The sequence below is a fragment of the Vulpes vulpes genome, chromosome 9 (assembly GCF_048418805.1).
Source record: "Vulpes vulpes isolate BD-2025 chromosome 9, VulVul3, whole genome shotgun sequence".
In the NCBI taxonomy this organism is placed as follows: Eukaryota; Metazoa; Chordata; class Mammalia; order Carnivora; family Canidae; genus Vulpes; species Vulpes vulpes.
In genome coordinates this window covers 40,188,668-40,215,398 of record NC_132788.1, presented here as the reverse complement: position 1 = coordinate 40,215,398, position 26,731 = coordinate 40,188,668, and the positions used below count along the sequence as shown (strand labels likewise).

The 26,731-nt window shown below is 36.5% G+C and overlaps 1 protein-coding gene across 1 annotated transcript in view; it reads left to right on the top strand.

Annotated features, from left to right (window-relative positions):
• Positions 1–26,731, top strand: part of USP12 (ubiquitin specific peptidase 12) — an 88,614-nt gene that overhangs the window by 31,119 nt on the left and 30,764 nt on the right. Inside the window, exon 2 of the mRNA XM_072719870.1 lies at positions 17,073–17,153. Within this exon, the coding sequence (XP_072575971.1) occupies positions 17,073–17,153 (81 nt within the window). The remainder of the gene's footprint in view (positions 1–17,072; positions 17,154–26,731) is intronic.

The window sequence follows — 26,731 nt, the reverse complement described above, 5'->3', positions numbered from 1 at the left end:
GTGACTTAGTCTGGCTTCAGTGGTAAGGTAATGCTGGCCTCATAAAATGAGTTAGGATGTGTTTTCTCCTCTTCAGTTTTTTGGAAGAGTTTAAGAAAGATTTGTGTCAGTTCTACTTTAAGTGTTTGGTAAGAATTCATCAGTAGAGACATCTGGAACTGGACTTTCCTTTGTTGAGAGGTTTTCAGTTCCTGACTCAATCTCCTTACTTGTTTTCAATCTTCAGATTTTCAACTTTTTTCTTAAGTCAGTTGGCAATTTGTTTTTAGTAATTTATTTCATCTAGATTTTCCAATTTGTTGGCATATAGGTGTTTATAATATTCTTTTATAATCTTTTGTATTTCTGTCAAATCGGTAGTAATCTCTTCTAATTTTATTAAATTAAATCTTTTCTCTTTTTTCTTCATTAGTCTAGCTAAAGGTTTGTCAAATGTGATCCTAACAAACAATCAGCTTTTGGTTTTGTTGATTAATAAGTCCTGTTTCCTTGTTGAACTTCTGTCTGGTTGTTTTACCTATTATTGAAAGATGGTATTTAATTATCCAACTTTTGTACAATTGATTGCTTTCCCTTCAATTTTGTCAGTTTTTAAGATTTCTTTTTTTAATTGAAGTATGATTGGCCTATAACATATAGGTGTATAGTATAATGATATTCATTGTGAAGCTGTCATCACAATAAGTCTAGTTACTATCTGCTTTAATAAAGAATTGCAAAAAAAATTTTGAGTGTGGTAAGAACTTTCAAGTTCTGTTCTCAGCAGCTTTTAAATATGCAGTGGAATATTTTAAATTATAGTCATCATGATTTATACACCCTCATGACTTCCTTTATAATTGGAAATTTGTACCTTTTGATCCTCTTCACCCATTTTACTCATTCCCCCTCTTCCCTCTAGCAGTCACCAGTCTGTTATCTGTGTCTATGAGTTTTGTTTCTTTGTTTTGTTTTTTGGGGGGTTCTGCACAAAAGTGAAATCATATGGTATTGCCTTTCTCTGTTTGATTTATTTTGCATGGCATAATAATCCCAAGGTCCATTTTTGGTGTTGCAAATGACAAGATTTCATTCTTTTTTTATGGCTGAGTAGTATTTGTGTGTGTGTATGTGTGTCACATCTTTATCCATTTATCCATCAGTGGACATTTAGATTGTTTCTATATCTGTGCTATTATAAATAATGCCACCATGAACATTGAGGTACACACATCTTTTCAAATTATGAAAAGATGTTTCCATTTTCTTTGGATATATACCCAGAAGTAGAATTACTGAATCATATGGCAGTTCTATTTTTAATTTTTTAAAAAATCCTCTGTACTATATATGATGATGTTGAGGTACATTCCATCTATACCCACTTTGATGAGAGTTTCTATCATACATGGATGTTGAATTTTGTCAGATGCCTTTTCTGCATCTGTGGAGATACGATGTTTATTCTTCATTTTGTTAATGTGGAGTATTATGTTGGTTGATTTCTGGATATTGAGCCATTCTTGCGCCTCTGGAATGAATGTCACTTGATCACAGTGTACGATCAGTTCAGTTTGTTTTGAATTCCATTCACGAATTCTTTGCTGAGGATTTTTGCATCCATGTTCACCAGAGATGTTGACCTGTAATGTTATCTTTTTGTGTTGTTCTTACTTGGTTTTGATACCATGGTAATGCTGGCTTTGTGAAGTGGGTTTGGAAGTTTGGGAAGAGTTTGAAAAGGATTGATGTTTTCTTGTTTGGTAGAATTCACCAGTGAAGTCCATCTGATCCTGGACTTTTGCTTGTTGGGAGGATTTTGATTATTCAATCTCCTTACCAGTAATCATTTCTTCAGACTTTCTATTTCTTCAGGTTCTATCTTAGAAGATTGCATGTTTCTGGGAATTTATCCATTTCTTCTAGATTATCCAATTTGTTGGCATGTAATTGTTCATAACAGTCACTTAGATCTTTTGTATTTGGTATCATTTGTAACTTCTCTTTCATTTCGAATTTTATTCATTTGAGCCCTGTCTCTGTTGTTCTTAATGAGTCTAGCTAAAGCATTGTCAATTTCTCTTATCTTTTCAAGGAGAAAAGACTCTTCGTTTCATTGATCTGTTTTTTGTCTCTATTTTATTTCTGCTGTGATCTGTATTTTCTTCTTTCTACTAACTTTGGCCTTAGTCCTTCCTTTTATAGTTACTTTAGGAGTAAAGTTAGATTGCTTATTTGAGGTTTTTATTTTTGAACTAGACCTGTATTGTTGTAATCTTCCCTCTTAGAAATGCTTTTGCTCCATCCCATATATTTTGGTGTGATGTATTTCCATTTTAATTTGTTTCAAGATATTTTTTTATTTCTCCTTTGATTTCTTCATTAACCCGTTGGTTGTTCAGGAACGTATTGTTGGTCTCCACGTATTTGTGATATTTAGTTTTGTGTTTTCTTAAAATTGCTTTCTAGACATAACTGTTTTGGTTGGTAAAAAAGATGATATGTTTTCCGTTTTCTTATATTAATTATTAAGACTGTGGGCTAACATCTGTTTTGGAGAGTGTTCCATGAATACTTGAGAAAAATGTCTATTGTGCTTTTGAATGGAATATTCTGTATATGTTTACTGAGTTCATCTAATCTAAAGTGTTGTTTAAGGCTATTATTTCTTTATTGATCTTTTTTTTTTGGTCTAGGTTATCTCTCTATTGATGTAAGTGGGATATTAAAGTCCTTTACTATTGTATTACTGTCATTTTCTCCCTTTAGATCTGTTAATATTTGCTTTATATATTTAGATACTCCTGTGTGGGGTGCATAAATATTTACAAATGTATCTTCTTGTTGAATTAATTTATTATTATCTAATGTCCATCTTTGTCTTTTATTACAGTCTTCGTATTAAAGTCTATTTTCGTCTGTACTCCACGTATCTTTTGGTTTTCATTTGTACGGTATATCTGTTTTCATCCCTTCACTTTCATTGTATGTGTCTTACATCTAAAGTGACTTTCTTTGGGCTGCGTATACATAGGTCTGTTTTTTGTTTTTTTATTAGTTCTTTCAGTCACTATCTTGATTGAGAATTTAGGTCACCTACATTTAAAGTAATTACTGATAGGTATGGACTTACTGCCATTTTGTAAATTTTTTGGGGTGCTTTGTACTTCCTCTCTTTCCTTCTACTTTTCTTGTTGTCTTCCCTTGTTTTGATGACCTTCTATAGTGTTATGCTTAGATTATTTTCCTATTACCTTTTATGTATCTAATGTAGGTTTTTATTTTACTTTTTTACCTGAGGCTCACTTGTAATGGCCCATATATAAAATAGTCTGTTTTAAAGGTAATGGGAAGTTAATTCTAAAACTCTGCAGTTTTACTCCTTCTCTCCTATGTTTTATATTTTTAATGTCACATTTTACATCTTTTTATTTTGTGTATCATTTAATTATTGAAATTTTACTTAATTTTACTACTTTTGTCTTTTAACCTTATACTGTCTTTGTGATTATTGTATTACTTTTACTATGTATTTACTTTTAACAGTAAGGTTTTTACTTTCCTATGTTTTCTTGTTACTCATTAGTGCCTTCCTCCTCACCCCCCCATCTTGAAGAAGTCCCTTTAATATTTCTTGTAAGGTTAATTTAGTAGTGATAAATTCCCTTAGCTATTGCTTGTTTGAAAAACTCTTTTCTCTTCTTGAGTTCTGAATGATGATAACCTTACTGGATAGAGTTCTTAGCTGGAAGTTTTTTCCTTTTAACACTTTGAGTATATAATGCCACTCCCTTCTGGCCTACAAATAAATCTCCCTTATATGGTTTAGGTGTTTTTCAGTCTGATTCTTTTGCCCTGCGTCCTAGAGTGAATGAGTCTGCACACAAGTCCTGTCTCTAAGAGCAGAATCTTTGTTTCCTACAGCCCTTTGTGTCTCCTGGATGTAAGCCCTATTGGTTTTCCAAGCCAGATGTCCTGAGGTTTGTCTCTCTGGTGCAAGTTCCAAGGGTTCAAGTGCTTGAAGGATCTCTCCGTATTTGTGAGATCCCTCTCAACTTCTGATTGTTGGTCATTGCACCAGGAGTAGGGGTTTTGGTAAGATAGTGTCTCTGCCTTTTTTTCCTTGTTGATGTGGCCTTTCTATCCTTTGTTATGGAGGAAATGTTCAGCTAGTTTTCAGCACTCTCCCACACCCCTTGGAATTGTTGGATATTTTAGCTGTAGAGTTGTTTTGTCCATGGAAGGAGGTGAGTTCGGGATTCTCCTGTGCAGTCATCTTCAACTGCCTCAATTTTGTCAATTGTTGATTGGTGCATGTTATGTTTGTAATTGTTACATTGTCCTGATGGATTAAATCTTGTATTAGTATATAATGTTCTTTGTCTCATATCTTCCCCTCCTCCAGCTTTACTGAGATTGATATATGACATATGCAAGTTTAAGGTGGTGATTTGATACATGTGTATATTGCAAAATGATTATCACCTGAAGGTTAACACCTCCATCTCCTCACATAATTTCTGTGTTTGTGTGTTTGTGGTGATAACATTTAAGCTCTACTTAATTAGATCTTTCAAGTATATAATATAGTACTTTTAAAAGTTTTTTTTGGGTATATTTCACAATGTTACATTAGTTTTAGATGTACATATAACTTATTTTTAAATTTTTTAAAACATTTTGCCTATTTGAGAGACAGTGCAGGTACAAGCAGGAGGGGGGGCACAGGGAAAGGGAGAAGCAGACTCCCCGACAAGCAGGGAACCCAGAGCGGCACTTGACCCCAGGACCCCAGGTTCATGACCTGAGCCGAAGACAGACACCCAAACAACTGAACCTTCCAGATGCCCCCCCCCATAACTTTTTTTGACTTAAAAATCTATCTTGTTTGATAATGATAGTTTCCTTCCCTCTAGCCCTCTTTTAGTTACTATTTGCTTAGAATATATTTTTACATTCTTTTACTTTCAGTCTCTTTGTGTCTGCTTATCTAAAATGAATCTGTTGTAGACATCCTATAGTTAGATCATATTTTTATCTGTTCTGCCATCTCTACTAGATAAGAGAGCTAAAGCCATTTACATTGAAAAGTAATTATTGATAAGGAAGGACTTCTGCATTTAGGTATTTGTTTTCTGTGTGTTTGTTTTGTTTTGTTGTTTAATTCCTCCATTAGTGCCTTTTTGGTATTTACTTCTAATGTACCATTTTGATTCCCTTATTTTCTTTAAATTTTCTTGAATATTACAATTAGCATCTTAAATTTATAAAAACCTAGTTTGAATACGAACTCAGTTTCCATAGCACACAAACATTCTGTGCCTGTACCTTCCTATCCCTCCACCTTTATTTTTGTTTATTTTTTTAAAAGATTATATTTATTTATTCATGAGAGACAAAGAAAGGCAGAGACATAGGCAGAGGGAGAAGCTGGCTCCCTGTGGGGAGCCTATTGCGGGACTTGATCTCAGGACCCCTGGATCACAACCCAAGCTGAAAGAAGACATTCAACCACTGAGCCACCCAGGCGTCCCTCCCTCCACCTATACGTTGTGTACCTATTAACACAGATCTATATTTATTTAATGTGTTTGTGTTTTTAGAAGAAAAAGGGAGTTAAAAGCAAAAGTACAGTAATACTGGCTATTGTATTTACCTGTTCTTTATTTCTTTACATGGCTTGGAGTGATTGCCTAGTATTTTTTTCATCTTAGCCTGAAGGATTCCTTTTAGTATTAGAGGTCAGGCTACTAGTAATGAATGAATCCCCCAAGGCCTGTCATGGAATGTCCTAATTCTTCATTCCTGAAAGACAGTCTGCAGTTACAGAATTGTTCAACACTTTTTCTTTTTCAGCACTTTATACCTATCGTCCCTTTCTCTTCTGGCATCTATAATTTCTGATGGAAAAGAAGCTCTTAATCTTTACTGTGGATTCCTATGATGAGTTATTTCTGTCTTGCTGATTTCAAGATTTTTCTGTCTTTGTCCCTTGCCAGTTTGATTATATTGTGTGGATCTTTTTGAGATTTTCCAGCTTGAAATTTGTTGAATTCCTTGGATATGTAGATTCAAGTCTTTCATCAAATTTGGGAAGTTTGAGGCCATTATTTCTTAAGATTTTGTTCCCCTGCTTGCTCCTTTTATCCTTCTTTGGGAATTCTCCTGATACATATTTTGTATGTTTGATGGTGTTCCATTGGTCCCTCAGTTCATTTTTCTATGTTTTTTCATTGTGCTCTTCAGCCTGGATAATTTTAGTTTCCTTATATTCAAGTTTGCTGATTACTTGTCCTGCCTGCTCAAATCTGCCATTGGATCCCTCTAGTGAATTTCTTTCATCAGTTGTTATTCTTAACTAATTCCAGATGTTCTATTCGGTTTCATTTTTATTATAATCTCTTTATTGGCATTGCCTATTTATTCATACAGCATTCTCTTGGTATCCTTTAGTTCTTTGAACATATTTAAGACTATTGATTTAACGCCTTAGTAATTCTGACATCTAGCATTCTTCAAGGATAGTTTTTGTCAAATTCTTTTTCTCCCCCCAAAATGCTGTGGTTTCCTGTTTCTTTGTATGTTTTGTAACTTACTGTTGAGAACTGGACCATTTGAATATTACAGTGTGGTGACTCTGGGAATCAGATTTTCCCTTTCTCAGTGATTGCTGTTGAGGATTGCAGTCATCTGTTTGTGTGGTGACTTTTCCAAAATAACTTTGCAAACTGTGTATTCTTTGTTGTGTGTGGTTACTGCTGTTTCTTTTACATTATCTGTGGTCAGCTTGTGAGCTGACAGAGATTTACTTAAAAGTCTAGGTCTCCCCTGCTACCACCCAAAAAACCCAGAAAGGGAAGTTCATGCACCCCTAGAGGGTGGAAACAAATGCAGGTGTCTGTGTTGTTTCCTCAGGCTACCCCCAGTGTGACAACACATATAACCCCAGTGTTAGGAGGGCAAGGTCTCCATGGCCCACCCTGACACCAGCCAGTGCTCCAGGCACATGAGCCCTGTGCCTGCCTGTGCTGCGGGGTAAAGGGACAGGAGCTGGTACCTGGATTGGGCACTTTGCTCTCTTACCTGGGTTGGGCAGCCTCTGTCTTCGTCAGCCACTCCCCTGGTTGGTCTAAGTTTTCTGAAATAGTTGATTCAATGGGTTTTCCAGCTTAATGGTTTCATTGGAGGCACTGACCCCTAGCTCAGTTTTCTGCGGCATCACCCCACCCATGGTTATGTTTTGGACATGACTGCACATGGTGCCAGCTGCAGTCAGTTCCTTTTTGTGTTTGACAAAACTATTTCAGTTTCATATTCTTACTTTTTATTAGGGTGAACAGGAATACAGTTTGCCTCTGGAATCTGGAGAGTATGAACTCTGTTGTTGTAGTAATAGAGTAACTCAGAAAGTACTTTTGATTTCACTTCAACTTAATACCTTGTATCTATATAGTGATTTTCTTCACAGGAATGGGAGAGACTCTATAGTATATAGTAGAAGGAGCTTAAGACAATGATACATTTCTTGTTATTTGTTCACGAGAGTAGGTGAATCTCTGCAGAGATGCTGCAAAAACCAAATCTGAAGCTTTTTTTGTTGTAGGTAAGGTGCTAGTAAGGGAGTTCCAAAATAGTTATGTTTTAAATGTGTAACTGTCCATGAGAGTGTTTTATAAATTTCTTAGTAAAGTTTTTTGGTATTGATATGGGTGGGATTTGTCAAATTCCGTGGACTCACTCAAATTAAGTATGTCATCATGCTACGTTTGGTTATATTTCAGAATTTTCTTTTTGATGTTATTGTTAAACTAAATGTGAAGGCTTGGCAGAGTAATTCTTTCTAAGCCCAGTATCAACACTATTACTTTTTGACAGAGTTGAATTAATGAGAGTTTTCAGTAACTCATTGTCTCGTGAACATTTACAGATTAAAAACGTGGGGTTTTTTTGTTGTTGTTGGCACCAAGTTAATGTTCTTACTTTCTCGTTCCTTGACTGATTAAAAGATTTGAAAGTGAATCTGAATCTTTTATTCTCTGCATGTAAATATTCCTACAAATAACACATTTGGCTGTGAATTATATAACTAAACTTTTCACTGAAGGTATTAGATCAAATCATACAAAGATCATACCTTTTAACATGTCTAACGGGAACATTGAGGTTTTAACAGGTATGTAAACTGGAGGTTAAAATTATATGTGTAATGTTTTTGGTTTGGTCATTTATCATTGAATTGTAATAATAATTGAGATATGTAACTTGGTTAGTTTCTGTTTCTTACATGATATGTTTGTGTATGTAATACTGTTAGATGAAAAGGATTAATTAAGTGTAGTTCTGAGTAAATTTAAATTTGCAATTATTTGGCCAGTGATTAATCGTAGAATTGAATTTTCCCTAATTGCTTACATGGGGAATTTTATGTGTGTAACATTTTACATATGTGCTTCTATGGTAGTAGCTGAAGAAGAAAGTAAGCTACTTTAATTTCTTCTGAAAAGAATTATGTTCTCGAAAACTTTGAAAACTTGCCAGAAGCCTTCCCTATTGGGTTGAAGATTTTTGCAGTGGTATGGAGGATGGAGGGGAGATGGGATGTACATATGAACATGTACACATACACCATTGGAAAATAAGTTTATATGGTTTCTCTATCTCCATGGAACTTACACAAATGGCTTTCAGAAGCCCTGTGATGGTAACAGAGGCCAGGGCCTTTCAGGAATGTGATTGATTTCCAGAGGTTGATAATTGGTTATATAGTAGTTCAGAGATAGGAAGGTGTTTTGAGTTCTCCATTTGTGTTGGAGACCGTACCTCCTTCTTTATATTATTTGTACCATATGCTGTCTTACCAAGGGTGGCTTTGCTTTGTGCTGATCTCGGATTCTTAGACAGCACTTGCAGCCCTTTGTAATATGCTTTGATGATGCTGTGCCACTATTAAGTCTGGTTCAACGATAAGAATCCTTTGTACTTTATGTGGAGCACATTTTAACTTTGGCCAAATTAAAACCAGAGGTTACTTAGCAGTCCTAGACCAAGATTCTTAGAATGACTGTATATCAGGGTGGAACCTCTAAATACTTTCTCAGTTACTTTGACAATTTCAGTCTTCTGGGGGTGTTGATCTGAAGGTGGGAGTAAGAAGGGGTAAAAGAACTATTTGTTTAGTGCCTACTCTGCTAGACATTGTTCTAAATCTTCTATACAGTTTTTAGAAACAGGCCATAAGGATATTGCCTGCCTTATTTTGGAGATTTGGAAATTGGAGCATGAAGGGGTGAAATATTTTGTTCTAAGTTCACACTTTGATTGTGACTCTGTGTTGTTGCTATCTTAGAATTACAGTGTTTAAAATTTGGGATAAACCAGATAAGTCTGCTCTCTCTTACAGTGCTGATGAGAAAAGCAAGGTGGAGTGATTTTGGAAGATGACACTGTGGTTAACTCCTATTAGAACCAGAGCAGGAGGGATCCCTGGGTGGCGCAGCGGTTGGGCGCCTGCCTTTGGCCCAGGGCGCGATCCTGGAGACCCGGGATCGAATCCCACATCGGGCTCCCGGTGCACGGAGCCTGCTTCTCCCTCTGCCTGTGTCTCTGCCTCTCTCTCTCTCTCTCTGTGACTATCATAAAAAAAAAAAAAAAAAAAAAAAAAAAGAACCAGAGCAGGAACACAGGCTTCCTAATTTACAGTCCATTACTCTGTCCACTGTGTAGCCCACAGTTGGAGTGGTTAAGTGCCTACTCATGTTCTTCTGTGCTCTCATTTTACCAGCATGTAAAGCTATAATGAAATACCTCTGAAGAAAAATTCAAGACTGCTTTTTTAGTTGCATCTGTTTATGAAGGCTTTCCCAAATTCCTCAGCTCTCATAGTTATTCCTGTCCTAATATCCTATAGTATTTGCAATATACTAGCATAGTTTGACATTTACTTTCTCCTCTGTAACTTTCAATTTATTTATAATAGTTTTCTATGTGTATGTCATCATGAAAAACCAATTTTTATTCACTATTTACTTCCCAATTGGATTATGACTTTGCAATTTTCTCTTACCCCTTTAAATCTTTGGTAGCACTGTATATATCAAAACTTTTTTGATTTAAACTTACAATGAAAATAGATTTTGCAGTTAGACCTAATACACACATACTTAATTATTGGAATGAAAGTTTTGCAAACTGTTGTTTACTTGTAAGGAGACATACCACGATCTTTTCTGTTTTACTTAAAAAGCAGATGGTTAAATCCACCACATTAATCTCACCATCCACTAAGTGGGTATTACAATTTGGCAATCATGTTGTATAACTTTTTGTGCAGGGCTAGGTAGAAGGTAAGTATTCAGAATGTTGGTGAATTTCACCTTTTATGAAGGACTGCTTTGAGATGATTTTTATGATGCCTGTAGGAATGATTTTTTATACACATTTTTGTTGTCTCTGATGCAGTTTCAGGGACATGCTGTCTTCCAGGAGAGCAGGTGTGGGCTTCCAGCCTTCCTGTTCTTCTTCATTCTCTTGTTTAAGATTCTTGCTTCTTGTATTTTCTGTACTTTGAATTTATCCTTTCACTGCTCAGATACCCTTCGTCTCTTTTGTGTTCATATCCTCACATGGGCTCTTCCTGTTCCTCCAGAACTTTCTTAGTTTCCCAAGGTCACTTGATTGTCTCCTTTTCGGGAAGCCTTTCCTGCCTGTTTTGGCAGTTCTCCTTTGGGTACTGACCTGGTGTGACCCTTCAGTGTTACACTTGGAATGGTAAACACTGGATTGTAGATATGATTTGAAATATGAGAGTGGGGAAAAATGTATTTTATCATATTTGTTTTAAACAAGTCGTCTGGGAACTAATAGTTCACTACAGTTGTCTAGTATAAAAAGACATATTCTTGATAAGTATATTTTCTAGGTAGTAGATATTCATCCTTTTACAATTTACCATATTTTATTCTTGCTCAAATTTATTGCGTTGTCTGTCTTCCTCATAAAGGCAGAATGGAGGGCTGTCAGGCATGGCTTCCATGATTGACCATATAAAATGATTTAATTAGAAGCAGCCTTCCCCTGGGTTATTTTCTTTTTTTCCTGTTTGCAGATGGTATCTTCAAAATAATAGATCAAAGGCATCCTTATAGTTTCAGCTTACTCTTCTTTCACTTGGATGGTTATTTTTTTGTCATAAAAAAAAAGTTGCTGTACTTTCTAAGAATTCATAGTAGGTAGGTTTAAGGAGGCACTTCATGATTTGCAAATTCTTAGATTGGATGAGTGTTTCTGAGGATGTGATAATATGTCCTATTATTCAGAATTTAATGTTTGACCTTTAATAGATTATCCACCTGTTTTTCCTTAATGTCTTAATGAGATCACAAGAACCAATAGATTCACACATTGCTAGACATGTGGGGATGGGAAGTACTATAGATTTTGAGGTCTTACATCTGAGATAACCGAGGTCCAGAGAGAGATGCATTTTGCCTCAAGTTGTTACACCTAGTTAGTGGCAAGGCCAGGACCAGACTTAGGTCTATAGCTTTGCTAGGTCAGTGCCATAATAGTGTACCGTGGTCTCACTACAGCAGCTCCACAACTGACCCATTCTTCCATGAAATATTTTCCATAAAACATTTCCTATTTTTAATAAAATGTCAGTTTGAATTACTAGCATTATATTGACTAAAATATACTACCTAGGGGTGCCTGGGTGGCTCAGTCAGTTAAGCGTCCAACTCTTGATCTGAGCTCAGGTCTTGATCTCAGGGTTGTATATACTTATTAAGTATTACCCACTATGAATCTTGTTTCTTAGGCATAGCCATTGAGTTTTTTCTTTTTTCTGACTCAATTAATTTATCTTACTAAGACTCTTTTTTTTGAGAGGTAGTGCAGCGGTTTCCTGTATAGCCCTGCCCCTACGTGTGCATAAATAGCCTCCCTTATTATCAGCATCCCCCACCAGACTGGTATATTTGTCATAACCGATGAACTACCTTGAAACATCATGATCACCTAAAGTCCATAGTTTGTGTTACTGTTTACTGTCAGTATACATTCTGAATAATCATTTTAGTATTTTAGAGAATATTGTCACTGCCCTAAAAATCCTCTGTCTCTGCCCTTTCATCCCTACTTCTTCCCAGCTTCTAATTTTTGTTACTGCCTTCCATAGTTATCATTGAGTTTTTAGTTTCAATTATTATAATGTTTATATTTAGAAGTTTGATTTGGTTCTTTTTTAAAATCTGCTTAGGCTTTAGAGTCTTCTCTTTGTTCTTATGATCAAACAATTGTTGTTTCTCTTGGCACATTTGTTTTTTGTTGTTGTTGTTTTTTTTTTTTTTAATTTTTATTTATGATAGTCATACAGAGAGAGAGAGTGAGGCAGGGACACAGGCAGAGGGAGAAGCAGGCTCCATGCACCGGGAGCCCGACGTGGGATTTGATCCTGGGTCTCAGGCAGGCGGTAAACCGCTGCGCCACCCAGGGATCCCTGTTGTTGTTGTTAAAAGATTTTATTTATTTATTCATGAGAGACACAGAGAGAGAGAGGCAAAGACACAGGCAGAGGGAAAAGCAGGCTCCATGTAGGGAGCCCGATGTGGGACTCGATCCCGGGACTCCAGGATCACAACCTGGGCCGAAGGCAGGTGCTAAACCGCTGAGCCATCCAGGGATTCCGGCACATTTGTTTTATATCGTGTCTTAAATAGTTCTGATATTTAATATCTTGAGAGTCTAATTCTATTGTCATCTTCTGCTGGCTTTTATTCATAGTGCTTTATTTGCCTATTGTTTTGTGTGTGTGTGTGTGTGTGTGTGTGTATATGAGTTTTGATTGTGAACTCAAATCTGTTGGAGTTTTATTTGTGGGAATTTTTGGTGGGGTGGATTAATTTCACCTTCCAGAGCTAGTTTGTAATTCTGCTAGTTGTGGGGTAAAGAGGGCACCATCAACTCAGGGTCTCTTTGAATTACATTATCTGCTTGGGCAGTTTTGTTTAGGATCATACAGCTTGCGTGGATTTGGGTTATAGTTTTTCATGAGGGTCAGCTTGGGGTTATGAATTTTTGGAAGCTATCCTGTATCCTCAGTGCCAAGGACATGTCAGGCATGTTTCCTTGCTGCCTCCTCTGTGGTACAGGATTATTTGTTGCTCACCCTGACATGAAGATCCAGGTCTTTTTTCAAGCTTAGGTCTTCTGTTGGCCTTCCTTTCGTCTTGTTTTCGTTCCCTGCACTCCGTTTCATTCAGCTGCCAGAAAAGAGTGTAAAGGTCACTCATGTTGACAAATACCCTCAGTGTGAAATGAAATCTCTTTGGCATTGCCATATCTCCCAGTGTGCTCCCATCATTTTGGTTTTTGTTTTCTGAAGATTCCTCATTTTCTCACTAGCTCCATCAATTACTATTTTTTTAATATTAAAATTCATCCATCTTGTTTTCATCAAGAGAGTCATGAATACCTAATTGCTTCTTTAAGATGAATTCTCTAGTAATAGATACTGAGTCTAAATAATCTTTTGTGTAAGTTATAAAAATAGAGACAGAACAATTAAGAAAGAGTGTCTTCTTCCTTCTCCCTGTGTCACATACTCATACAACACAGTTGAATTTGATACCTATCAAAGCTTTGGAGCAGAAATTCTTACCTGAGCATGCCACCATTTCTTTCCTTTATCTTGGTAAAAAAAAAATCACTGATTTAATAACCCCTGTTAATTGTAGTAGGATCATATTTCTCAAGTGTAGAGATGGAGAATTGTTCAGAGCCATTACTATCGGATATTGGGGTCAATTTAAATTTGGAGAGTGCTTGGTTGTCCATTATTTGACATGATAGAGTTTGTCAGCCTTCAACCAAATCTTCAAGGGATGACATTGAGAACTCTTGTAAAGATACTAAAAATTATACAGCCAACTTTTGGCTTGATGGCTGTTTTTCCCCAGCTATATCTAACTCTAGTGTTGAAAACCAGTCATCAGAAACTGAATTCCGTAGTTGCTCTTTGCCTTTGTAGTTAGCATTCAGCCAGAAGTAGAGATGCACTTCTGTTGTTTCTGCCGAAAATCTTGAATTCATGCCATAGGAAATATCCTCCTGCACATTCAGAGAGTCTGCTATACAGCATCATTATCATGGTAAGATATATGTTACTATGCTGTACTTGAATTTAGAACGGTCCTAAAGTAAATTCCATTCTCTCTTTGTACTTTCTGTTTGGAGCTGCTATCCTTACTCCATCTATTGCTATAATCTCTCCCTGTTGAGTTGTGTTTTGGGCATTAATTGTTTGATTTGGACTTCCATGGAGTTTTGTGTTATATAGTAAATGTCCTCAGAAATATTGGTGAAAGTGATTGGTAATGTTAAAATGTTGAATTAGAAGAGACTTCAAAAATTACCGAGTCTTAATTTTCTAAACATACGTAACTGTGAAAACCTTAATTTAGGCAAAGGATTACTTGAAAACCCAACACATAAACTTGGAGCTTGGGTTTTTGAAAATCAGTGAGGAGATTGACCCTTTTATTTTGCAAATGAAGCTTCTTAAATCAGAAGGGTTAAATGAATAGGGTTTGTGGCAGTTTCCATTTTATCACACTTCAGAGTGAAGTCTTCCCACACCTCTGATTGGATTGTGGTTTTGCTTTATTGTTAGCCTTTTGGGGAGTACAGTGACTTGACTGTACTGGGCCGCTTGGTGGAATTGCCCAGAGTGAGGAGATCAGTTTTTTTTGGTAATGGCTATCTCATTTCTCCTTCTGACTTTTGAGAAGGGAACCAACATTCATGGGACACCTGTTTAGCTTATGTAACAGGCAGTGCCAGATGCTTTTACAGAGGTTTAAATTCCATTCATTCCATTCATTTGTACTTATCCTATAGAGTATTTGGTGATATTTTCCTTTTACAGTTAGGAAACTGAGGCGCAGAGAAGCTAATAATTTGATCCATAGTCAAATTTACCTTGAGGATGCAGGGCAGCTAGAGGATCTAAGCAGTGCATGAAAGTATATGATGTATAGGGAGCTAATTGGGTCCTCTGGCATGGACAGAATACATGGTCTGTGGTATGTTTGGGATTATACTAGAGAGAGAATATTCACATGTTATTCTGTTCATCCTAAAAGCCAGAAATACTTTCCTGAGTTATGTGTATTGGAATCTTACTGTTCCACATAAATAGATGTAATAAGGTTGTATTTTCTTTCTCTTCCTCCTCCCCCATTCCCTCCCTCATCCTCTTCCCTGTTGTGGGGAAGGGGTAATACTTATTTGAATAAACGAATATCTGTTTGAATCCTTATAGTAGGTGGTAAACATTGGGGTTCATTGATACCTTTTAATGTATGGGAGAAAATTTTGTGACATGATAACTTGAGGTGGCAGGGATGGGAAGTGGGGCTTGCCATGTTCCCACCAAGACAGATTTCTCCAGTAGATCTTGAAGTCACTGTAACAATTGAATTTGATGTTGGTATAAAACGGTGGAAGGCCAAATTAGGTATAAATATATAGCAGTTATATCAAGGTTTTGTAAAAAGCCTAAAATAAGTCTGAAATTAAAAATAAAGGCAGTATCATGTTTATATACACATGCTGGATGGCTGCAGGACATTAAGAGGAAATATCTTGTTTTGGTAGAATTGGGCCACCAATCCACCAGGTCCCTTTAATCAGTACTTATAATCAGGAAATTGAGGATATGTTGTCTAACAAAGGTTGGGCTTCCCAAGTCCAGGAGTGGAGCTCAGTCAGGAAACAACAGGAGTGGGCTGAGCATGGAGGTGGTGTGAACCTCATGTCGGTGACTTGGAGAGGCATAGTGTGCGTGTTGTCTTGTGTATAATTCTGCAGAGTGGTTTTGAGGTATGTTGTGAGTAATACCATATCAGTTTTATGTATCTGGTGATATGTTTTCTTGGGAATTTTCAAGTAAACACATCTAGAATTCTTATGTTTTCAGAGTTGTGTCATTTTCCTTTCTAGCTGTGTTTAGAGACCATTTAGTGTCATGTGCCAGTGTGTGGGGGCACCCCACCCTCACGCCTGCCCCCAGCCTTCACTTTATTTTCAAACCTCAGTGCAGAGAGTTGAGTCAGTTGTATTCCAGAGACCAGGACACACGATTTGTTTTCTGGGCAAGGCCCTTCTTTCGTTCGGCTTCATTTTAGTTTTTTCCTTTTTTGTCCTTCACTCGCAGTTTCATGTCCCAGGCCTCTTTCAGCATGCACTCAATCAAGTACGCTTAATGTACATTCTTCAGCCCATTTGCCATGTGCTTTTTTTTTTATATGTGTGTTAATCTCATTTTTTTCTTTTTTTTAACATGTTTTTGAGAAGTAGTCATGCTTTTGTATGTAAATCTAATTCCATTATGCTGACTCTGCATAGTATGTTGTCATGTATAAAACACAGGCTATCTAGATGGTTGTCAGCCATGCAATTGTCAGTGCTACCTCACACAACATTCTTGGCACGTTGGATTCCGTATGGGGATTTTTCAGGCATATACCTCCAGAGAATTGTTAGGTCACTGAATATCTACATTCTTGGTTTCAGCTCTCCTGTTAGAGTACATGATGCAGCAGCAGTTTTAATCCATTACCTAGGAAAAAAGTAACACATTATAGATACAATTTCTTCATCCAAGCTTTGGTTTCCTGAGGAAATTCTTGTGAACTAGTTTTTAGTCATATTATTAAAATCCTTTGTTCTTGGGCAGCCACAGTGGCCCAGTGGTTTAGCCCTGCCTTCAGCCCCGGGGTGTGATCCTGGAGACCTGGATCAGGATCGAGTCCCCTGTCAGGCTCCCTGCATGGAGCCTGCTTCTCCCTCTGCCTGTGTGTCTGTCTGTCTGTCTGTCTATCTCTCTCTCTCTCTCATGAATAAATAAAATCTTAAAAAAAAATCCTTTGTTCTTCACTGTCATCCTTTTTTTTTTTTTCTTTCAGTAATGTTAGGGAGTTAGAGGAAACATAGTTTTTTAAAGGATGTCTCTATAATGCCTATGTAACTGAACATTTTATGAAAACACTACAAATACTAAAATTTGTTTTGTTTTGTTTTTTATTTTATAGGGCGCCAATGCCTCGGCATTAGAGAAAGAGATTGGTCCAGAACAGTTTCCAGTCAATGAGCACTATTTTGGATTAGTCAATGTAAGTATCAATTGGTATTTAGCCTTCACCAGTATCACTGGAAAGAGTTTTTAAAATGATAAATGCATTTCATAATTTATTAAAGGAGTATTGTGTATTTGTATCAGTAGACTTAATGTCAAGAAACTTGTTTTGAAATTCTCTTTTCAATGGAAGGGAAACAAAGTTGCCTGAGGTCTTAAGAGCTTTAGAACAGTTTCTGACCTGACAGCCTGATTTTTCCTATTTTGTGTTAGAATTTTTCATAACCAAAATTTTGTATGGCTTGTACCAAATGATCTCCTAAATCTTTGAGAATTCTGTAAATGTCTAAATGTAAGTGATCCAAATGTACAAGTATAATAAATAAACTTTTATAAATGCCTTTATGTGTGTCTGTATTTATCCACTTACTTCTGGCATTGTTCGACTAGTATAGATATATGAGTGCAAAATTTAGGAAAAAGATACATCCCCAGTCCTTGTGGAGGTAGTTCTAGTAATTATACATCATTTAAACTTTGAAAGAACTTTCTTTAGAATTTTTAACTCTTTTCTGAATCATCGGTGCACACCATAGATCTACGTTGTACTGTGCTGTTAGGTAGATCCATGGTGAGGGTTTTAAACCATATACAGAGAGGTGATAATACAGGTGACAAAGTAAGTTCTATTCAACACACCAGTGTGTTACTTGCGACGTATGAGATTATGACGTATGAGATGGATTTCTTGTGCGATTTGAGGAAAGTGGTTTAAGTGATATGGGTGTTTCCCCTTGCCCTGGAAGTCAGCTTGGGAGTATGAAGCTTGTAACAGAATCCACAGTGCCCCTCCTCAGAGGAGGCTGCATTCCTCTGCTGGCTATTTTTCCTGGAATCTACCCCTACATTCTAAATAAAGTGCCTATGCTGCTATTAAAAACAGTCTCCTAACTTCCTGTTATGGTAGGTAAGAAATTCTCTCCTACCACCATCCCTGCCCATTCTCCCGGTATGGAATTAACCATTGCTTTATTTTTCCATGTCCTTGGCAGCAGGCTTTAGCAATAGTTGCACCTCCTCCCCCACCACCCCCAAAAGCAGTGGCGGGAGCATCTCCTCTGGGGCTGTTACTTGGTGCCAGAAGTGGGGGAAGAGGGTAGGCTTCTTCAGTTTCAGTCTTGGGGTGGCTCGGTTCAGAGTTTTGTTGAGCCCTCTGTTCTCTGTTCCGTGCCTTGATGCTGTCCTCAAGGGCTCTTGAACCACACTCTCCCTTGCAGGTGCAGCTTCTGGGAAACTAAACCTGCGGTTGAAAGAAAGGTTACATATCTAGGTGTCTAAATGACCCTTTTAAAGGCTTAACAGCCAGACCTGTGTTTTTAGGTGTACCCCTCTACCCCTACCCCCCATTTTTTTTGCCTTTTAATTTTTGCTTAATTTATTCTTTCACTATCATTGGTGTTTTGTGGGGAGGAGGGGAGTTCATTGAATATCTTTAATTTCCCTTGCTTAACACGATCTGACCTCTATCTCAGATATTTAAAATGTTTATACTTACGTACCCAGTTGTCTAGTGATCAGAAGCCTTGTGTAACTTCTGGCAGTGGCCAAACCCCAGCTGCTTCACTCTCATAAACTACTTCCCTGTGACTCCCACCCTTACTTTGGTTCATGCTCTAAAGCTAATGTGTGTCTTGAATTGTAGGAAGGGTGTGCTCATTGATAGTGTCTCAGAAGAGTCCATTTTCTTCAGCACTGGAGTATTTTATATATTGAAGGTTGTTGTTTGACCTTCAGAACAACTAAAACAACATGCTAGAGAAAATCTTATTATAAAATGAGTTCTAAAAGTATTTTTTCCTGCAGTTACGTTATTTTTTTTCCTCTGATATATCACTTTCAGGATACCACTGCCAATTGTGTTAAGAAAAAAAAAAAAGATTTCTAAGAAGGTTTTATTTTTATTACTCCCCATGGATCAATCCAAATTAATAGGGTAGTATTTGTGCTTCTCCCTGAAGCTGACTGAGATTCAGTAAAACCCAAGAGAAGCGGGAGGGAGTGAAGTTAATAAGAGACCATTAGAGGAAGCTTTGTCTTTATCCCTTCCAGAGACTCATTTGGTACGTAGAAATGTAGTTTCTGATCTCTGTGCCTAGTTATTATGATGAAGAATTGAGATCTCTAAGGTAGCCAGGGCTCCAGATATGATAGATTGATGAACAACTGAATTATATTGAGAAATTAACTGGTGGTCAGAGTGTACATGCAGCTGAGCATAGTATAGTGATTAACTTTTTCTGTGATTTAAACTTTCAGGCTACCTTGTAGCTGGTTTCTGTACTGTTAACCTTTTTCTATAGGTCTTATTTTTCAGCTCTTAAAATATCATCACTCTCTCTCTTTGTTTCCCTTCACCTTTCTTCCTTTTTAAAAAAATTTATGGAGTTATCACACTATTTATAGGAGTCTCTTAAAAAGTGAAGGGTGGAGCTTTGAGGGTACTAAGTACCCTCAATTCAGAGATGAACATTTTAACATTTTCCCCCCTCTCTGTACCTGTCAGGTAATGATTATTGAAACAACACTGGAATGTAACTGCTTAAGAAACTCTATGGTTTATCTTTTCCAGCATTGGATTTTGTTAAGTGAGGCACAGGTGTATTTTCTTCTTATCAGTCTGTTCTTAGCTAAGTGTGCATTTCCAAAGTTCATTTTAATTGCTTTTAATAAAAAGCTTACACTTAGGAGAGTTCCTATTAGACCTGCCTGTCTGGACCCTTTTTGTGACTAGAATGTGGCATAGTCATTCACTATCACTTGCCTTTGGGAAATAATACATGTATTTGGGCAGTTAGAAAATCAGCCTTTTTTTTTTTTTTTTTTTAATGGACAGAAGAAGACCACAGTTTGATTAACAAGCAGAAAATTCAGCATAGAGGTTACTCTCAACATTGTTAATACAAGCTATTTTCCATTATTTTTAGTTGTAGCTATCTTTTTCTTAGAATATTTTCACAAATGATAGTTTTTATGGCCGTTCACTCTAAATGGTTCTCATGTCTGTCACTGTACTTTGAGTAATACAGAATGCAAATTTTCTATTGGTTTAACTCTTGTGAATGCTTTAATATTTCTAATGTTATTGAAAAGCAAAGAGGAGAAATACTAGTGTGGTTTGGAGTTCAACAGCTGTCTCAAGTAGGTAAGGGAGCCTTTTGGAAGCTTTCTCTTGCAGCAGAATATCCTACTTAAATGTCAGCTCTTTATAGGGTCAGCTAAATTCTTTGAAAATGAATTGGTTTAATCTGATGAACCAGATTGCCCTTTTCCCCTTATATCTTGTAGCTAGTGAGTACTTATTTTAGTAAAGTTGAGAGAAAAGGAGTGATTTCAGTTAGTATCTCTTTCCTACCTTTTGTGCAGCCTGCATTTTTTTAATGGCCTTTCCCCTTTGTTTTATTATATGGTTCTGTATAGTTTTCTAATATAGTAGGTGCCAGCAGATATGTGGCCTCAATAAATCTATTTTTGAGGCTACACTGTGGAATGTGCTTTTTCCTAAAATCTGTTATAAAATAACAGTTGTGTTTCTAGACCATCTTTCAAAAGGCTTTTAAACCTGAATTGCTAGTAGTCTCATTGGGTAGAATTCTGGATTCAGGGAATAGGAGCTATTATAAAGGAGAGAGAGACAAATAAAAACAAAACTTTCTCTCCATTTGTGGGTTATAAAGTTGATTATATGTCTTGGTTATGTTTTCATTTGTGTTGATTCATTCTCATTTAGTTTCTCTCCACCTGATAGCCATAGGCTGCTTGAGGATTGTATTATCAGCGATCCCAGAGAATGTTCATATTAGACCTTACAAAAGAAGTCTGTCCCAAGTACTCTGCTGAGGTTGGATCAAGTGCTCCGACCTTGTGGCAGGGTCTATAAAAGGTTTTGTGATTGACAAGCCTATAGAATTTATGTAGAGAAGTCACTTTCTATAAGGAATGATGGGACAGTGGAGTATATGAAGTATATGGAAGGGCACTTTTCGATTAGGTCCACTTGGTTGTAGTGAGAATGGTGGGTAGGGGAATGTGGGGTATAGTGTTAAAAATAGGGCCACTAAACATACTGTGGTAGGGGAAGAAGAGGGTCTTCCCTTAGAAGGGAATGTCCACAGGACAGGCATCATCATTATCAGCATGGCAGACAGTGGAGCGTTTAAACATTTTACAACATCTTTTGAAGGCAATACTGTTAACATAATGTTGGTAAACACTTGTAGTCTCCAAATGATGTATGTAGGATGAACAAATTAGGGTATGGGGAGAAATACAGAGTTGTTAATGTTTATTTTTAACTCAAAATGAGAGAGAAGCCTTAGAAATTCTTTTTTTAAGAGATTTATATACTCATTTTATAGAGAGAAAGCACGAGCAGTGGGTTGAGGAGACAGAGGGAGAGGGAGGGAATCTCAAGCAGACTCCCTGCTGAGTGTACGGCCCTATGTGGGACTCCATCCCCTGAGATCTCCATCCTGAGATTATGATCAGAGTCAAAATCAAGAGTCAGACGCTCAACCCACTGAGCCATCCAGATGCCCCAGCCTTCCTAATTCTTAATAAATGTGTGATACTGGTATCCATACTCTGTGTGAAGTGGTCTTATGGTACTTCAAGTTCTGTAGCACCAGAGAGTTGATAGTATAACCAGCTCTTACTCATTTATGCGGTTGCAAACTATTATCATTTCAATGTAGATTTAGAAATTATATGATTTAATTTTAGTTCATCTAATATTTCTAAATGGACAGATGACTTAAAAAGATGGTTTCAAAAATAATAATGCAGTGATAAAGTCCTGGGAACTGTTTTTAGTGCTTCATATGGATTATTTAATTCTTTACAAAATTTTAGAAGGTGGGCACTGTATTATAAACCCCATTTACAGATGAGGAAGCAGATGAACGAACAGAGTGGTTTAGTAATTTCTCAAGCCGGGATAGCAGAACCAGACTTGAACCTAGACAGTCGGTTTCAGAGCCTGTGCACTTAGTTTCTCTGGTACTCTAGTTTGCTTTCAAGGCAGATAATTACTCAAATGAATTCAAGCAAATTTGATAGATAGGATTGAAAATTTAATTTAGAAAGAAAAGGCCATAAAGGAAACTTCCCCCCTTGGACCTATCTATGTATCTGTGTATCTTTGATAGCCATTAAAACCACAAATAGCTGAACATAAAACTCAGACTATCAGAGTATTAAAAATCTATAACCCCAGTTTACCAGAAGGCCTACTCATCTTCGTTGCTCTCAAATATGAATAATTTTTAGTAAAAATAAAATCAATCTAAGTAAGATAAAAATCTTAAGTATTTACTTTGTCTTCATGACATTTTACAGTTGACTGTTGAACAACATGGGTTTGAGCTGCCCAGGTCTATCTATATGCATTTTGGGTAGGGTTATAAATACAGTATAGTATTATATATATTTTTTCTCATGATTTAATAGCATTTTCTTTAGCCTACTTTATTATAAGAACACAGTATATAATACATATAAGATACAAAATATGTGTTGATTGTTATTAATAAGGCTTCTGGTTAACAGTAGTCTTAGTAAAGTTTTTGGGAAATTGAAAGTTACATGCTGACTTTTGACTTTGTGAGGAGTCAGCTCCCCCAACTCCCACATTGTTTAAAGGCTAACTGGATGTAGTGTATATTTTTATTTATATAAAATTTTACATTTTATAAAAGTATACTTTAATGTATGTAATGTAGCACATTAGGGATGTGTGCTCAAAAATGATCTTAGTGATGAGGATATAATAAATATTTGTGGAGGAGGCATTTATTTTAAAACTAGGAAAAGTGTTACAGAAAGCAACACAGGTCATTGTGTTCAATAAGCAACTGAAAAATCAATGGTCAGACCTTGAGGGTAGCAGCTTTTTAAAATTTATTTCTCCTGATTTTAAATCTGGTTATACCTTTGATCTTCAGAACAAGCTGAGAAGATACAGGGTAGACTTCAACCCTAAAGCAATGTCTTTTTTAGAAATTAAACATTTGTAAACAAGAATGTGGGGAAATCATTCCAGATAATCTTTTGCATGAAAGTGACACACTAGAAAGATATATTTTTAGGTTTTAGGAACTTGAAAGTAAATTACTATCAGAGAAGCTGAAGGGAAAAGTTTCAGTTATGAATAAGATTGAAAGTGATTGCTTATTCTGGAGAAGTTGTAGTAGTTTCAAGCTTTAATTTTTCTTTAATGGGATTGATGAAGATAAGTGCAAGATCAGAGAAGACCTCAAAAGAATTAATTACAATGTTACCTGTTGTTTTATATTCAGAAGATGAGCGAGAGGCTACCTTCCAGCATTCTGTACAATGTAATAGACTCCCTGTTTCCTTAGCTTATCCCACTTGTTTCTTTTTTTATAAGTTGGTCAAGCTTTATTATAAATTTTTCTAATGTCCTGTGAGATGCTATCTTTTGTTTTTACCTACTCTGTGTAAGTCATTAGAGTCCCTATTGCTTATTCTTCAAAAAAAAAAATGTCCAAATTATGGAGATTGAGTCTTCTCCTCAATTGACAGAGGCATAGTTGGTCATTAGCGTCATTAGACTGTGATACAAATACTAGTATTTTTTAGACTAATATTGAGTAATTGATAGATTAATTTTTGTAATATTGTAGGTTCTATTGCAGGTGTTACTTAGCCCCTGGATAGGCTTTATTAAAGTATCCATAGTTATATTTATCTATAGTATCAATGGATCATCTGCTTATCATCTGCTTTTTTTTAGCATTTCTCTGGAAAGTCTTTAAAGCATCTGTTTTTATGAACCACTTCTTGGCTCTGGCCAGCAATATGAATGTAAAAATCAGGTATCCTCACTGGGCCTCATGTTCTATTCCTTTTTGTGGTATTGTTTAACTCATTTCTCTGTTCCTTGAATATCTTGTAAATTGGTAGATTTGTCCAGACACTTGATTAAAATTTAGTAGTTTTGTTTTTTAAAACAAGAATACTTCATAAGAATTGCTACATATTTCTACAAGAGACATACAGTGTGGTGGTTTATTTTTAATGATGGAATGCACCTGGTGTTCAGGTCGTTTTAAAAGTTCCCGATCAGCCTTTAATGCTTTGGTGTCCATTGATAATTAATTATTGCCTAATCCATTGTTTACAATCATTTCTTCTGAATTTATTAGCTGGAATTATGCTATAAGCTAGTACTTCTTCATCAACTATTTAGCTCCCCCTGAAATACTATTCTTATAAGAAAGACAAGATAAGGGAGGTCTGGGTAGCTCAGTTGGTTAAGCATTCGACTCTTGATTTTGGCTCAGATCATGGTCTCAGGATCATGGGATTGAGCCCCAAGTCTGGCTCCATGCTCGATATGGGCCTGCTTGGGATTCTCTCACTCTGCCCCTACCCATCCCACCCCATGCTCATGCTCTCTCTCACTCTCCAAAAAAAAAGGAAGAGAAAACTTTGATGCTTTCCCTTTATATATTAGTTTATAATTTCCGTGAAGACTAATGAAGGGTTTTTAAAAAGTCATTATTCATAAATTTTTATGTAGTTGATGTGCTTTTTATCAATCACTATTTCTTTTTGATGAAAGTTGGCTCTTGAATCCACATAAAGAGGTATTTTCGGCTAATCTGCATTTGTATATTTCCTGTCCCAGACCTAGTGTAGCCATATCTGCAAGGCATCCTAGTTCCTTTTTGTGGGAAAAAGGTTTTTTGAGATTACAGTCAGTGTGCCAGGAAATTTGGGGCTGCTTGCTAGGTCTTTTCCGTGGATAGAGGTTGAAAACACACACACACACTTATAAAAAGACATGAGCTTATACTGATACTTCAGATTCCAATTTAAGTTTATAGGGCTTTTACTCTTACCTTTATTATTGTGTCTTTTTTCTTTTGCATTAACAGTTTGGGTTCTTAAGGATATTAACGTAATTCTTTGCTTGCTTTGACCTACAGAAATATATAGTAATTTCAAAATAACAGTGTCAATTAATTAGTTCTAACAGTGTGATTACTGAATGCATTTAAGATTTCTTTTTTTATTCTCAGACTGTTTCAGTAGGCATGTATAGTAAAAATTCTGTGTTTTTAAGTTGCTCAAACTAATTTTTTGTGTAATTCTCCAATGGACTAGATAAACATTTAGGTTTCACTTTCAGCTTTAAGAATTTCTTTTTTTCCTGAGATCTTTTCGATTTAGCTTACTTTTTTTAAAAAACCAGTGCAAAGCAAGTGCTTTTAAAAATGTACCTTGATTCCTCTCCTCTTTCTCCATAAATAACCATTTTTATTAGTTTTTAAATATAAGCAAACACATACATGTCTGTGGATATGTGTTTGACATTGCCCCCTTTTAAAAAGATTTATTTATTCATTTTTAGAGAGTGTGTGTATGAGTGGGAAGGTGGTAGTGGAGAGACAGAGGGAGAGAGAGAGAATCTCTAGCAGACTCTGTGCTGAGTGCAGAGCCTGAGTTGGGGCTTGATCCATGGCCCAAGATGACGATGAGATCACCACCCAAGCGGAAACTAAAAATCTGGCGCATAACCAGCAGGGCCACCCAGGTGCCCCTATATTGCCCATTCTTAAAACAGTCTTTTCTGCCTAGACTTTTTAGGTAGTATGTGACATCATTGCAGGTAGTGCTGTGAAAATTGTCCTCTTTCCTTTTTTTACACTTTCAAAGTCTCCCCAAGTCTTCATTGATCAACTTTTGGATGTTTTATCAGCTGGCTTTGGGAGCCAGTATCTATTAATGGGAAGGGAAAAGGAAGACAATAAATGTTGCCAAAATGTGTGTCATTTTCTCATAAGGCGAGATTATTTTTCCCCATTATTAAAGAGGAGGAAGTTGAAGTTCAGGAAGCTGTAGTTACACACTCCAGATCACATGACCAGTAGGAAGTTGGTTAGTAGTTGAGGATTGAATGCACCTGAAGTCTGTAATAGATCACAAGTGATGTGACTGGGCATCACAGCATTTCAGTGGTGGTCATGCTGGCACATTGAATATTTTTAACAGTTCAGAGGATCTCATTTTACTTCCCTTTTTAATTTTTGGTGTTTGTTACTGTTATTAAAGGTTTTTTATTCTAAGAGAGCTCGAGAGCATGAGCAGGGGAGAGGATCAGAGGGAGAGGGAAGAGCAAATTCTGTTGAGCAGGAAAGTCACATTCGGGGCTCCATCCCAGGACCCTGGGATCTTGACCTGAGCTGAAGGCAGACCCTCAACTGACTGAGTCACCCAGGGGTCTCTTGTTTTTATTTTTGAATGGCACTTAATCTGATAGAATACCTCACTTTTGTGGGGGTTTTTAAATAATTTTTGAGAGTTATATTTTAAAATGTATAATATATGAAATGTTTAGGGTCCAAAATGCAGTAAATGGAAATTGAAGAAGAAATTATACAGAATTCTGAGCCTTAACTATTCTCACTGTTTAAACTGTATAGTTTAAGTCAGTTTTCATAACAACCAAATTTATTACATATTTTTTCCTTCAGTTTTAACCTGAAGCCAATGCCTAGAGCATCCATTTAATGTTAAGATGGCAAATTTGCA